The 14797-nt window shown below is 41.6% G+C and overlaps 1 protein-coding gene across 1 annotated transcript; it reads right to left on the bottom strand.

Moving 5' to 3' along the window:
• Positions 1 to 7: 7 nt before the first annotated feature.
• On the bottom strand, positions 8 to 13874 carry UPB1 (beta-ureidopropionase 1). Its single transcript, XM_059484897.1, has 10 exons — positions 13736 to 13874; positions 12903 to 13074; positions 11375 to 11462; positions 10602 to 10696; positions 10213 to 10374; positions 7137 to 7306; positions 6210 to 6291; positions 5355 to 5397; positions 4491 to 4645; positions 8 to 1169 (listed from the first exon to the last, which is right to left on the bottom strand). Exons 1-10 carry the CDS (start codon positions 13834 to 13836, stop codon positions 1086 to 1088), a joined length of 1152 nt encoding a protein of 383 aa, XP_059340880.1. The 5' UTR covers positions 13837 to 13874; the 3' UTR covers positions 8 to 1085.
• Positions 13875 to 14797: the final 923 nt, after the last annotated feature.

Below are 14797 nucleotides of genomic sequence, written 5' to 3'. Positions count from 1 at the left end.
TAGCAAGTGCATTTATTAACAAGTTTATTAGAAATAATGGTTTTGAAACTCTGAAATTGTAATTTAGAAAAACAAAAGTTCAAACATTTATTACTATTACTAGCTACAAATTCATAGTTGCAGGGCTGTAAATTGTATTCAGTCTGCATTGCCTGAACACTCATTGCCATCACCCAAATCATACAGAGCAGAATTTCAGAATACCACCTAAGAACACTAAATATGCTACTAACATTTCAGTACTACCTAAGAACAGCAAATGTATCATTACTACCTTTATTCCAGAGCTGGTTTGTGTACTCTGCAGCCACCACATATCCTACTGGAATGCAGCCCCAGGGAAGGAGTCTTCCTTACCCATCCTGAGCTTTCTGTTCACAGTGAAAGCAGGCAAGTGCCCCAGCCTTGCCTGTGCACTGGCCAGGGTCTCTATTTCTGCTCCCCTTCAGGGCACTGAGCTTCAGAAGATACCAAAGCATCTCCCTGAACAAGACTTCTGCACCTAGAAGGGGCCCTGCAAAGACAGCTCCAGCTGTGGTTGTGTAAAGGCAACAGAACCAAAGCAGTCCTGCTTTACAGCACCCACATCTGATCTTGACACAACTGGGATGTTTGGTACATTACTCAGCTGTAACTGAATTGCATCAAGTAGTTTGTAAGCAGAAAAAGCAAACAAAACCCAGATGAAAACAATTTCTGCCTCATTTCTCCCTAAATTATGCATCTGGGCAGAGGGTAAAAACCAGAAAGCAGAAACAGATGCACAATGCAAAGCTTAAAAATGTAAAAATGTTCATGTCCTCTGAACTCATCCCATCAACTCTACCACAGTACACTGTATGTCTGTCTCTAGAAAACACTGCATGTATCTCTAGCAAGGAACAACTTTAGACTCATTAGTGTAAATGACACACACTTAAGAAGCCATTTTCAATTATCTAACCTGACACAGTTCTGACTCCTATTATTTAAAATTGGTTACATGAAATTAAACTGAACATTAAAACAGCAACACTGTAACGCTATAATCCAACAGTAACTTTGAATTTGTCTTGTAACATTTGAGTGTAATGAGATGCTCTCTCTTACTCTTTGATGATATTGGGTATAAAGAAAGGCTGGATTGCTTCAGCAAGCTTTTCTGCATACATTTCATATCTACCAGTCATCTGGAAAAGAAAAATCAAAGCTTCAGTTCTTTCAAGTAAGCTACAGAAGTACTTCAGTAGAAAATATTTCTATCTACTGGTTGGTTTTTCCTATGACAATATATGATTTCATTGTCCCAAACATCAAAACTATAATTTCCTCAAAATCAAGATCTCCAGTGCCTTAGCACAAACTTTTTTTATATAAAAGAACTTTTTTTTTACAAAAACTTTTTTAAAATGAAAGAACTCATATGTTGCCTAGGACTGTATGTCTACCCAAAAAAGAAGCATAGTTCCACCCTGAAAAGTCCAAGTTTTAAATTAACACCTTCCTATTTTGCAGCTCTCCTTCAGTGACAGTCATGTCCACTGACTTGCTACTTATTAAAGCTGTTCTGGACAGCTGAAAGTTGAATGTGAAAGGTGGACTTGCTTTCTTACGCATCAACAATTTTAAGTTATGTCAGTGAAGGCAGAGGAGTGTCTCTGTAATTAGGGCTCCATGTCATGACCTTGACAACTAAAGAACCCTGGGTTTCTCTTATTTCACCCATTAATAACACAAAATATCAATGGTTTGGGCAACAGAGCAAGTGCTGGAAGTGCTGCAATACAGCACCTGAGGTAGTGCCATCGTCCTCTTTTGAGTGCACAACCCACAATATTGGCTCTGAGAGAGGCAAATCACATCTTTATTTAATTTAACCCCTTTGCTGCCCTAAGTTTAGCAAAGACATTCTACTGAATGTCCCTTTCAGGCATCACTGGGTGCAAACTGCAGATACCAGCAGGTTAATTCAGTTCCTGTTAAAGCGGATGAGAAAACCTGTGACCACTGTTCCTCATTCCCCCCAAGCAAGAACCACCTCTGGCCTGGCCACAGCTGAGAGGAAAAGGAAACAGCTCTCCCCTGTCACATAAACAAAACCACAGCTGTGCCTCAAGTACCAAAACCCAACAATAGCACTCCAAACCATCAACATGAAATAAAGGTGCTGAAAGCACAGGAGTTGAAGACAACAAAAATACACAATTCTACACAAATCAGCCTAAGGGCAGTGTTTTGCTTTTCCTGTTTGTTTTTCCCAATCACTACAATTGCCTTTGTTCAGATACCCCTGCTAAGGGGGCAGAGGCAATGCTCCATGTGCTTCCTGACACACCAAGCCTCTGCTCTGCACTGAGGAAGGGCCTCAGACTCGTGGCAAAGCAAAACGAAATGCGTGCCTGATGTGAAAAGCTAAAAATCTTTCAGCACAACTTAATTCCATTATGGCAACAACCACATGCCTACCACAGGCATCTGTAAAACAACAAATGCAATTCTGGCCCAGAAGATGACCTGAAATTACTTCTTGGTTTTAGTCCCTATGTATGGATTAGCAATATTAAAAAAGAAATTGTGCTATATATAAGAAATTACTATTTTTTAATTAGAAAGCTTATTCAGCATTTCAAATCCAGGGACTTTTCATTTTTATGTCAAATTGACATCAAAACACATTGAATATTGCACCACACTGTAATGAACAACAGACAAATAAAGCAGCTCTATAAAATAAATGCCTGCTTGCAGTAGCATGATGTTCAAAAACTGACACTCCTTGCAAATTATTACTTATTTTAAAAACTAGGTGATCACTGAAGAACCTACATGTATTGTACAGCTGCTGGCCAGGAGTTCTGGTCTATTTTTTTAGGATTCAAATCATGCTGATCTTAAGAGTGACTAGGAAAAACTTCTAGTCTTTAGCAGTACTGAGAACTGGAACAAAAGATCTGGCTCCACAGAAGCAAACAAGATGTTTTCTTCATCAACAAAGCCTATTTCCAGAGTTGCCACTTTTTTTCTTTTTTTATTCCAACAGGATCTTTGTGTGGCCTGTTGTAAACTTGATCAGAATAAAAAAGGAACTAGAGTGTCTTTTGTGTAAAATAATTAATCTGCTCACTCCACTAAATCAGTATATAATACAGCACCCACACAGCTTGTAGTGGCACAACTGAAGGGTTAGCAAGCTGCTGTGCTGAAGCAGCCATTTCTTCAACCAGCACTGCTGCTGGACAAATTAAATCCAATTATGCCCTCTGGAAAGATGAACCAAATTAGCTTTACCTCAGAATACAAAAAAATAGTAATAAATAAGGTTTGTTAAAGCCATGTGGAGTGGCTTGCAGCTATCTTAATCTGATTTAGATAAATTCAAACATGTGTTAAGATGCTTCAGACTTGAATATATACAGTACACAGCTCTTTCTCTGTAGTTTCAACATATCCACAAATTCAGGAAGTTAACGTTGCAAGAATTTTGCCTTCAGAAAGTTCTCAAGCTTGTGGGTTTGGGTTTTCACTAAATTTCACCAGAAGTGACAATTAAGGCCTTTAAGAATATATACCATGTTAGATAGATCCAATGAGCCTGGCTCAGCTCAGCACAAATGGCTGCATTCACTGCACAAGGAAAGCAAAACTCTTCCCCAGCAATCCTCAGAGCTGCTGGCAGTCCACATTAAGGTCCTCAGGCTAGAGTTTTCATCTGAAAGCTACTGACCTAGCTTCCCTGAATTTAGCTACTCCTTTTCCAAATCCATTTATGCTTTTGGCCTCCATAACATCCTGGTAAATTACTTCAACAATTTAAGCTCTGAACTGCTAAAAAAAATTAAAAAGAAAGGCTGCCTTTTAACTATTGTAACATCATAGAATTATGGAAACCCAGGGCACTGGGAATATTTCTGTGTCTGCTCTGGGGTGCCCTGACCCCCAGGGGAGCTCTGACTTTGACCCTCATCCATGGAGAAAGTTTCCCAGACGTCAAGATAGACTGGAATCCATAAAAGTGTGACAGAGATTCTAGAGAGCAGTGTAGGTGTATCACTTGGTGAGAAATTGAGGTTTTGGGGTTTTTAGTGTGTTGTGGATGGAAGCAAGATGGAGAGCACAGGGTGTCAGCCTGGGTTTCTTCATGTTTCTTCTTCCTTCTTCATGGGTTTGGGTGGCAGTTTGTAATTGGGCAGAAAAGTCTGCATTGGGGGCTCTTTAGGATCAGTTATTGGGTTAAAAGGGAAAATAATCCAGGTGTCAGCTCTGAATTGGAGAGTTCAGTCTTAAAATACCTTGTAACAAGAAACTGTTGGCCATTTTTGCCTTCTAATGAAACCTGCCCAACTCACAGTTGTGAGACTGTTTTACTGATAAGAAATAATAAACACCTGAGTCCCAACATGAACTACTGTCTCAAGTGCCTTCAATCCAGACCCAGGGAAACAACAACCACAGAGAACCATTACCAAAGCTTGTTTGTTCTAATATTTTATTTCCTTCATAGTCAGGCTTACCTTGAAGTTCCACTTGTCACTGACTTGCCTGCAGAGGTTCAAGTCCATCTCTACCACCAGCAGCCCATCCTGAGTGCGAGACAGCCCCGGGGTCCTGCTGCCGTCCGGCGCAGCCACGTAACTCGAGCCATAGAAATGGCCCAGCTCGTGGTGGGCTTAGAGAGATTGTTAAAAAGCATCAATTGCAAACAGGTTTGTACCTTAACATGCAGTGTCCCCTAAAACCTGACTCCATTTCTTGGGGACTCACTGTCCTTTAGGCAAGATAATCATCTTGAAGAGTCACAGCTTGATCCTAAAATAACTGCAGTTTTGGCCAGTTATAATTTTCATGCAGACTACACCGTGAAGTTATCAGGAAAATCACCCTGCACTGCCTTTCAAAATAATGCACCATTATGCTATCCCATTATTTATTCCCATCATTGCTTTTCACTTTGCTTTTAAATGAATTCTAATTGTCGAATTATACATTTTCAAACCAGCTGACAGAGATACACCCATTCTATTTTCAATAAAAGGTCAGAGGTGAAAACACTGGGATTTGAGGCACAGAAAAGATGTTATTTCATATTGCACAACTCTTGAGTTGTGCCAAAAATCAACCCCATTTTTTGTACTACTAAGCCATGGATTCCACTGACCTTTCTCATGCAGCTGCTAAAAACACTTTGCTCCAGAACTGGCTAAAAAAGGCTCAGGCACACTCTGGATGGAGCCACAAGCAGCCACAGTTTTCACAGCATAAATTACTGTGTTTCAACATATAAGTACATACAAGAAAATCTCATATTCCTCATTGATAATTCTCTTTAACTTCCAGCAAATCTGGGAACTGGTAGTGAATGTGATTTCTGAACATACCTTTTCCACCATCTCCAGAAGTAAAGGCATTCTTGTAGTATTCCTGTGAAATAAGAGGAATCCATAGGTGGCAGTATAATTCCGTTTCATTCAAGAAATCCTTGCTAGTCTATCATATTTTGGGAGTTTATATAAATCTACAAATATTTTTTTCTGGCACACAATCAGCACTGTCTAAAGGGAGTCATCAGAGGGGCCTAGTTTCTGTGATGGATAGCACAGAACACAAGGTCTTTCTGTATCACTGCCTGTTGTTCATACACTTCAGGAACATGCCTCGTATCCATTTCACAAGTTTAAAGAGGCAAAAGAGGAGATATTTAACCAAACATATCTTTTCAGATCACAAAAAAGGCAAACATATTCACATAGCAGCAAGGACAATTCTAGATTTTTGCAGGGAATCTGATTTTAAAAATATACATACTGTGTAATTGGGCTAGTCTGAAGGTAAGAATGACTTACTGCATGCACTAATTAATTTCATTATAGAATTTTACAGTCTAGAGATAGCAGCTGTACAACAGCCCCAAGTTGTGTACTGTTGACTTAAGGATATATTAATGTTTCAGTCATTTTGGCTAAAAGAATACTGATTTCACAGAGAAACTGGGAGAGTTAGCAAAAGGGTGGGTGCCTATTACAAAGATTCAATTCAAGAACAGGAAACAGCTGCAACCAAAAAGTAGGCTGCAGCAACAGAGGCAGCTCTCAATCTCCTCATCACTGTCCATCTTCAAATCACACCATAAACCCCAGAACAGTGGTTACCCAGCAGGGGAACCCATGCTGCCTTGAACAAACCCCTGCTCAAGGCCTGAATGATGGAATGAATGAGGCAAGGAGGATACAAACCGTTCCAACTCTGTTGATGGGGCACGTGAAGCAGTGGTTGGCTATGGCAGCGTTCCTGGCTTCGATCGGCCACAGCGCCTCGCTGCAACACACACACACACACACAGAGGTGTTAATGCACTGCACACACAGAGAAAACTGTTCATTAACTGACACTCCAGGGCTGCATCTACACTCTGCCTCACACTGCACATTTTCTGTCCAAGCAGCCACAGTTAGCTTCTAGGAAATCAAGTCAGTCGGGTGCAATTAATGTTAATGTGCAGAAGATTAATCTCAAGGGACATTTACACTGGTCCAGTCTGGTTCAAGAGGCCTGATAATCATGAAACTGCCAACAGTTTAAAAAAAATTCTGAGAAAAGGGTATCTCAGCTTGGTTCTGAAAACTGAAATTTCATACCACACCCCTTAGGTGGACAATGCAAGCTGGTATAATAAGCCTGAAAATGACCACTACCTATTGTATAGCAAAAATATTACATAAAAAATCTAAATAAACTCTCAGTTTTCAGAGCACCAGCTGTCTCAAAGACAGGAGAGCTGCTGATGTACAATAAAGTTCTCAAAGAGAATCAGTTACTGGGAGGAGACCGAAAGCCCAAAATTGCTGGTGGAGGAACTGAAGCCATCCTGCTGATTTTATGCCTCCAAAGGTAGGCATATATATATATATATATATATATATATATATATATATATATATATAGGTATTTCTCTCTTGGGTAAGAAACAGACCTCCAAGAGCTTATGAGACCTGGCTCAAGGAGGCTCCTATCACTGAGGAGAATGCAGGCTCCTTTTTGAAGGCAAAACAAGGAGAGTACATTCCAAGACCTCAGCAAGGTGCCTTTAGGCCCCAGTGAGGGGCTCAGAGGTTCAGCTAAGCCAGAAAGGGAGCAATGGCACAGCCCAGTTTGTGTTTTACCTGAGTGAGCCTATAGTGGCTGAAGGGTTAAAGATGATCTCTGCTCCATTCATGCTATACATGAGCCAGTTCAGAGGGTGGTGGCGCCCATAGCAGATGTTCACAGCAATTGTCCCAAACTGGGTCTGAAACACTGCGTGTCCTGTATTTCCTTCCATATAGTAAGTGGACTACAAACAAACAACAAAAAAAAAAAAAAAAAAAAAAAAGGAAAAAATCCAATCAAACAACAAAACCCACAAAGGAAGACTTCTTAAAAACGTGCAAAGAATTACCTCCAACTAAAAAAGCTTTTTAATTTGTAGATGGAAGGCTGAGGATAATGTGATGAGATTTACAAAATCACTTAGGCAGTGGCAAAGATGGATACCGAAATGCCAAGGCAGCAGCAGGAGTGTGTAGTCACTGAAATTACACTCTTACACCTCCTTTCAAACAAAGGAACTTTTATGTAGCAGGCATATGCACCTCCAAAATGTGCTGAAGGTACCATCACCAGGTTCAGACAGGGACAAAGACAGTGGTAAAGACCCACAGACAAGGAGACAAGACATGCCACCCAACATTCCTTATACAATGCTGAGGATCCCAAGGGAGCACAGAGGCTGCAGTGGCCAGGCTGATGCCTGACAGTATCCTCTGGTGCAAGGGACACAATCCAGCACCCTGACCCAACAGGACACGTCTCTCATCCCAGAAGGAAGGTGTGCTGTAAAGCAGACCCCTCTTTATTGAAATTATCTGTTCTTGTAACCACCACTGCCATTGGTCCTGGAGGAAGTGGAAACACCTGAGGGCTGGTCCAAGCAAGCAGGTCCAGCTGGGGAGCAAACCTGGGCCCCTGTAAGTGTGGGCCAGTGGCATGAGAGATACAGGGAGGTCACCCTCTGAAACCAGGGCTACAGGTTCAGTATGTCCAGTGAAATATTCATCTCATGTTTCTTGTTTATTATCAGTTCTCAGTCCCTTGGGCAGTGATTTGATCTCCTTTCATGTCTGTAGACAGCAGACCACATGGTGGGTGCTCACACAAGTCTTTTTCAAAACAATTCTGCTGTTTGAATATATTTCCATTTTTTATTCTATTCTCAGTTTCATTTCTTACAACAGCAGAAGAAAAACAAGAATGCTGTTGCTTCAGGGAATTCATCAGTTCCTATTTCTTTATTTCACACCAGAGGTCACAATCCTCTCCACAGCAATAAACTGTGATGTCTCAAGAAGGATTGATTTTTGTTTGTAAGGCCTCCCACACATGGCTGAATAGGCCACAGACCAACCTCTCTGCCCTTTCCATTTAGTTCTTACTGATTCACTGGGCACAATTTTAACAAGGCTCCTTTCCCATCTGCCCTACAGAGACAGCCCACAAGAAACAATTTCAAATTCGATACTTCCTTGAGGTTTAACTTTGTTGATAAAGAAAACAACATTAAAGTAACACAGATGAATATAATCCCTTCCTGTAGCCTGGGTGGTTTCTGAAGTTGCTTTATCAGAATTGTTCAGTTCAGAAGAGTGGACTTAATGCTTTGCTACCAAAGCCAGCTGAAGACAGTGCTGTCTTGGGTAAGCACTACTTGATTCTGTAACAAGTAGACACAAGAAGTGCCAGATCATTCTAGTATATCTGGAAGCTATAAACAGATAGTTTTGTAGTAATTCTGGCATTTAGGATTCTAAGAACAACTTCTTTTAGCAACTATGCAAAACTCTTAGTGAAATTCTATTTATACTTCACATGAGAAAGTAAAAAGTCTTTCTTTTTTTAGGTGTCTCTCATTACAGTTTCATAGGTGGAAACAGTGAGTTTCTTGGAATCTGTTGATTTTCCATTAAACACTGTCAGGAAAACTGAAAGACATCATATCTTAGCACAAGCAACAGGAATTTATTTTTTGTTAGATTACATAAAGAACAAATAAAAAAATATGGAAAGTAACCAATGGATTTGTTAGTTACTACTTTTGCTAGCTAAAGGACAGACCTGATAAAATAATATTAAATATCGGAGTAAGTGTTAAAAATACAAGGGAAGGCTGGTGACTGACAGGCTGTGCCAGAAATTCATTGTGTAGAACTCTATTAACAACCTCCTCTGGAGAAACTCAAACCAGCCTGATCGGGTCTGGGAGCAAGGTCAAAGCTTCCAGAGGTCTTTGAACACAAAGTTTTGACACCCAAAAGAACTTTTTACATTAATAAAAAAGTTCTGAAGCCTCAGTTTGATGACTGAAGCAGTCAGACAGGGAACAAAAGCTACTGCAGGTATACAGCAGCCTCCAGTGCTTAGCAGAAATGCCTCTGTTAATTACTCACTTTAGCTGACAAGGAGATATTTAGTTAGGTAAGACAATGTATTTTTAGACTTCAGTTAATTTTTAATCCTGATCTTTCTGCATGTGATAATTGTTTGGATGAATAAACACATTTCAGATGTACCAGTCACTGTCTTTAGTGCCAGTTCAGTTTGTGATCCTGGAGGATGGCCCAAAACCTGCTGGGGGCTTCAGCTGCAATAATGCCATTAGTAAACAGGAGATGCCATAAAGCAGCCACTCAGTCAGAGGCACAATGAATTAAGGGATTCTGCTCGAATAAGCACAAGCAAAAGAACTGTCATTGCCAAGACAACCTCCCAGAGAAACAGAAAGGCTGCAAGTAATGTTCATGCTTGAACCATGAAACAATTGCCCTGCAAATTAAAGTAAGTTCAATGTGCACACACGACAAAAGTACCCAAGCCAATCGTGCACAACAAACATAACACAGCTGTAACTTAAACAATCCTTTTATTAAAGGATAGTGATACTTCTGAAGTTTCACTGGGCCAAGGAAGAGTACCTAACAAGATTTAATGTTATTCTTCCTTTAAGACTCATCACTCTCACAAAAATTAATCCTTCTTGATAAATTAACTACCAGTTCACCTCAGAAAAACTGATTTGACAGCAAGTGACCACATTTTCTAGAAACACATTGCATTTCCTGTCACTGTGACTCTGACACAACACATGCTGGCACAAACAGAGCTGCAAGGTAAGACTGACCTGATTGTCACAACACTGCACCTTACCTCATTGAAATCTCCAACCCTTGGAATGTGATTTTTCCTGCTTTTGCCAAGGAGTGCTCCAGAATTAGAAATGACCACTGCAGTATTCCAGAGAACTCCACCGTGCAGTTCATCTCGCTCCAGGATTGGAGACACCACAACCATGTTGTACTTCTTTGCAAGCTGCACAAATAAACACAATTCCTCTATCAGACACCAACCTGCAGCACCCCAGAATGACAGACACCACAGCCAGCTGAAAACAGCTAATTAAAAGAAATGTTAAATAACACATGTACAAGTCAGAAATACAGCAAATTCTGCCTGCCAGTTCACTGATATATTGTCTTTTCCTTCAAATTATGTCAGTTGGTCTTTTTTTTTTTTTGTTTGCTTGCTTGGTTTTTTACCTCTTGACAGAACTTGGTTGTTGGCCCATCCTCTGCTGACTCAGCAAATTCAGTCCAAGGAAGTTTCTCTCTTGTACAAAAAGCAAAGGGCATGGCTGGAAAACACCAAAGCAAGGTAAATGTACAAAAATGTTCATGTCACTCAAGAAATACATGATATTTGCATGAATACAGATAAAAAAATTAATTAAGAATGATTCAACTGTTTTCCTTCTTTAATGGCAAAAGCTATTAAAAATATTTTTAGCCAGGGCAAGGAGCTTTGAGCTCACACAGGGCAAACCAGAAGAGAATGGATGCATTTAGTGAAGCCTAAGAGGGGTAAAAAGACAAAATATCCCAGTCATTGGTGTACACTGTGAACAACCTGCCTTCACAAACATTTCATGGCCTTCACTTGCCATGAAAGTGAAGGGGTTTGCCTCAATTAAGCCTCAGACGCCACATGTAAATTAAAAACTATTTTTAAATTTGAATACATGTCTAGAAAAAAACCCCAAAGTTTTAGGAGAAAAATAATGAGGAAGGCATCATAAAGGATGCCATGAAGGAGCTCCAAATACCACATGGCAGTCTTCAATACAACAGACCCCTCATATATCTTCCATACAGTTCTGCTACCTCAGACTCTTTGGTGTTTCCTTTAGGAAGCAAATCACTGCAGTCAATTGTTGTACCTTGGGAGATTTCTAGTGTTCATTTACAGCACAGCTGCTAAAATAGAGGGCACTGCAACATCTGAGAGCCCAGAGGGCAGCACAGGGAATACTCACTCCAAGCCTCCTGGAAGCACACGATGTTGACCCCACACATGGCAGCCACTCCCACCATCTCCTCGATGCGTCTGTGCAGAGCAGCCACCTGGCGGTGACAAATGTCACACCGTTAAATTGTCACACCGTTAAAATGCCACGTGCTTAACTCACCTCCGTGCCAACTGCCTGCTTTACACCCCGTGCTCACACCGACTTCACCTGTTCTGTACTTAGAGCCATTGCTTTCAGGGGGAGTAACTCAGCTGTCATCCCTGAACACTGATAATACAGCCAGACTTAGATTTTTAAAAGCATTTAGATGCTGAGAATAGAGAAAGCATTCCCATGGGATTCTAATTCCATGGTTGCAACATTTATATAGCTGGAAATTCAGTGCTGCCTGACTCACAAAAAGCTGAAAATCTAAACAGAATTAATAAAAACTATAATTTTGCTGCTCATTGTAAACAATCTACAGGATGATGTTAAGCCCTCTGTCCTAAGAGCAAAATAATTATTACCAAGAAAAATCATCAAAGTATTTATGAATTAGTTTTCTAGAATATTCTATGTAAAGATAAGCACAGGTGTAGTACTTTGCATTGCTACTTTCAGGTTTCAAAAAAAATTACTAAAAACTAAACTACAGTGACCTATGACATCAAAAACTGTACATTGATTTACAGAAACAGTTAACTAGTTATTCATAAAGTAAAATCATTAATACAGCTGGTACTTTATTCAACAGCTGTTACAAAGAATCCCCAACTTGATCTGTTCACTGAATTAATGACTTGCATATGTGATGGGTAATCTTTCCAAAACAAACTACTTCAGAAGTGTTCTGTCCTGTCCCTGTACAAAACTACTCCAGGAGGTTTTATAAATGCATTATTTTCTTTCCTTTTTTTAAAGCTACTCTCAGGAGACTATTTCTATACAGATTTGTCACTTCAGTGCTGCTGTGTCCAAGATATTAAGAGATGATGGTTTCAGAATAATTAATGTTGGAATAGACCTTTAAGATCATCAACCAAGTCCAGCCATTAACCCAGCACTGCCAAGTCACCACTAAACCATGTTATCTTGTAATAAGATTTCACTGCTGTACAAAGAATAATGAACACAGCTTTATTAATCTGTTTCCTCTAATGGATTTTCCTGTAATGGAGCATTTCTCAATTAAAACAAGAACTGCACCTGTGGTTTCCACTGGTTGCCATCCCTTCTGATTTCGTGTAAATGATTTTGTGTTTCATCTTAGAGGCAAAGGACTTCCATGTGTAAAATGAGCTACTAATATTTAGCTTTGGAAAAACTGCAAGCAGGTTGGGTGTGCTAGGTAAATACAAGAGGTGTTTCTGAGAAACAAAACTAAACGTGTCACTCAAATTTCTTACAGAATGCTCTATTGCAGTAGTGATGGGTCCTGTACTGCCAGACAATCATTAAGACATTTCATGCTAAGTTCCTAAAATCAACAATTGAACTGTGTTATGTTTCCATCCAGCAGAAGAGGAGATAAAAACAGTCCCAGTCTGTGTACCTGGACTGCCACTGCTGTGTCTGTGGGAAGAGGAAGTTTATTCTGTATCAGTCCCACTCGAACAATTCGTGGCCTTCTCAATTGCTCCAGAGCAGCTTCAAATCCATAGCCCTGTAGTTCAAAATCTTTTTCCTGAGCTGCTGACAGTGCAGCAGTTGGCAAATCAAGTTTTCTGGATTGAACAGGAAACAAAGACATTTCAAGATGAGATGCTCTCTTTTTCTGTTGAGAATGCAGTGGACCAAGGGAATGACAATTCTGCCTTACCCTGCAGAGACACCCAAGCTCCCATGCCCCTTGTCACCATGACAGCCGGGGCACAGGCAGAGCCCAGCTCCTGTGCTGATTCCCTCTTGTTCAGCTCTACTTCACCCCTCATGTCCTCCTTGTCCTCCTGTCGTCACTCAGTGTCCCCCAGACATTGACTCCTTGCTGCAGCAATCAAGGAGCACACACACAAACTTCCACCTGCCATACCTGGATTAAAACACTTTCCCTCCCATGTCCTTCCCTCAAATTTAATCCCTACTCTTCACGCTCCATCGCCCCGGTATCACGATTCCCGTCATGTCTTCCATCCCTGTCCGACATCTTCTCACACTGCCCTGCTCCCCGCACCTGGATCACCTCCAAAATCCCCCAGTCACCTCACTGCAGCACCACCAGCCCTACTTTTCCTTTTTCCCCTCAGCCCAGCCCTGTGTCTCGCACACCCCCCCTCATAACTGCCTCCTTCCCCTCACACCGGGGCTGGGCATCCCCGCGGAGGCCGCCGAGAGGAGGGGCGGACGGAAACCCGCAGAGCGAGGGGCGAGCCCGTCCTGGTGGCGCACCTGGGCTCGCCCCCATAAAGGATCCGCTTCACCTCGGCGAGTTCCCCGGGCGGGATGTGCCGCTCCAGGCACAGCTCCAGCGACTCCAGCTCTGCCGCCATGGCGGAGCCCGAGCGCGCACAGCCCCGCCGGCGTTCGGTGGCCCCTGCACTTTGCCCCGGGCGGCCCCGTCGGCCACGCCTCGCTCCCCTCACGGGTTTTGGCGGGACGGTCCCTCAGGGACGGGGTGGGGGGAGGGAAGAGGGAGAGCGCAGGACTTGTAAATGTTCGTAGTGGAAAAGAGCCACAAAGTCGGAGAGCCCACAAAAAGTCACTTGGAAATCCTTAATGTTGGTTCCTGACCTACTCTATGAACACAGAGCAGAAAAAGGGGGAAAAAGAGAGAAGGAGAAAAGGAAAGAAAGAAAAAGAATGAAAGGAAAAGATCACCAGCCCTGGTTCCATCGGTCCAGCCGATGGGATGTTGAGGGGATGAGGCCGTTCCTGGCTTCTTGCCACTTCTGGAGCAACTCTTGTGCTTCAGACATCTAAAAGTAGAACATCTTTAGGAGCTTTTTCTGGTGATACCTGTCCAACAAAAAGGCCTAGAAATAAGTCATTAAAAAGTAGTGGTTCTCAGGGTGTGTGTCCACTGAAGTTGCAGTAAAACTCTGAACAGGAGCCAGTAATAATTAACTTGAAGTTTAACATGGATTTTGCGGCCCATTATAATTGGAAATCCATCCCAAAACCAGACTTAATGTCAGATAAAGGATTGAACCAATTAAGACCTTGATCTGGGACAAAATAAAAATGCACCAAATAAAGGCCATTTCCTTCTGCAGCTCCAAGGTAGACACCCTGTTGAAAGCAGATTTTCTGACTGAAGCACTGGCCATGCCTTCTGCTTCAAAACACACACAAGTTCACAACATAGCAACCAGATTTCTCATTCGAGTGGAACACGAAGTCCAGGGATGGCTTCACTTCTCTAAATATATCCCACTGAGTTTAAGCACTGCTTTATGTATCTGCTGGAGGATGTAACAACTTTCAGCACTTAGCATTTGCAGTTGTTAGGTA

This window comes from Ammospiza nelsoni, chromosome 18 (assembly GCF_027579445.1).
Source record: "Ammospiza nelsoni isolate bAmmNel1 chromosome 18, bAmmNel1.pri, whole genome shotgun sequence".
NCBI lineage: Eukaryota > Metazoa > Chordata > Aves > Passeriformes > Passerellidae > Ammospiza > Ammospiza nelsoni.
The sequence above is the reverse complement of the archived record's forward strand: the minus strand, read 5'-3'. Positions and strand labels throughout refer to the sequence as shown.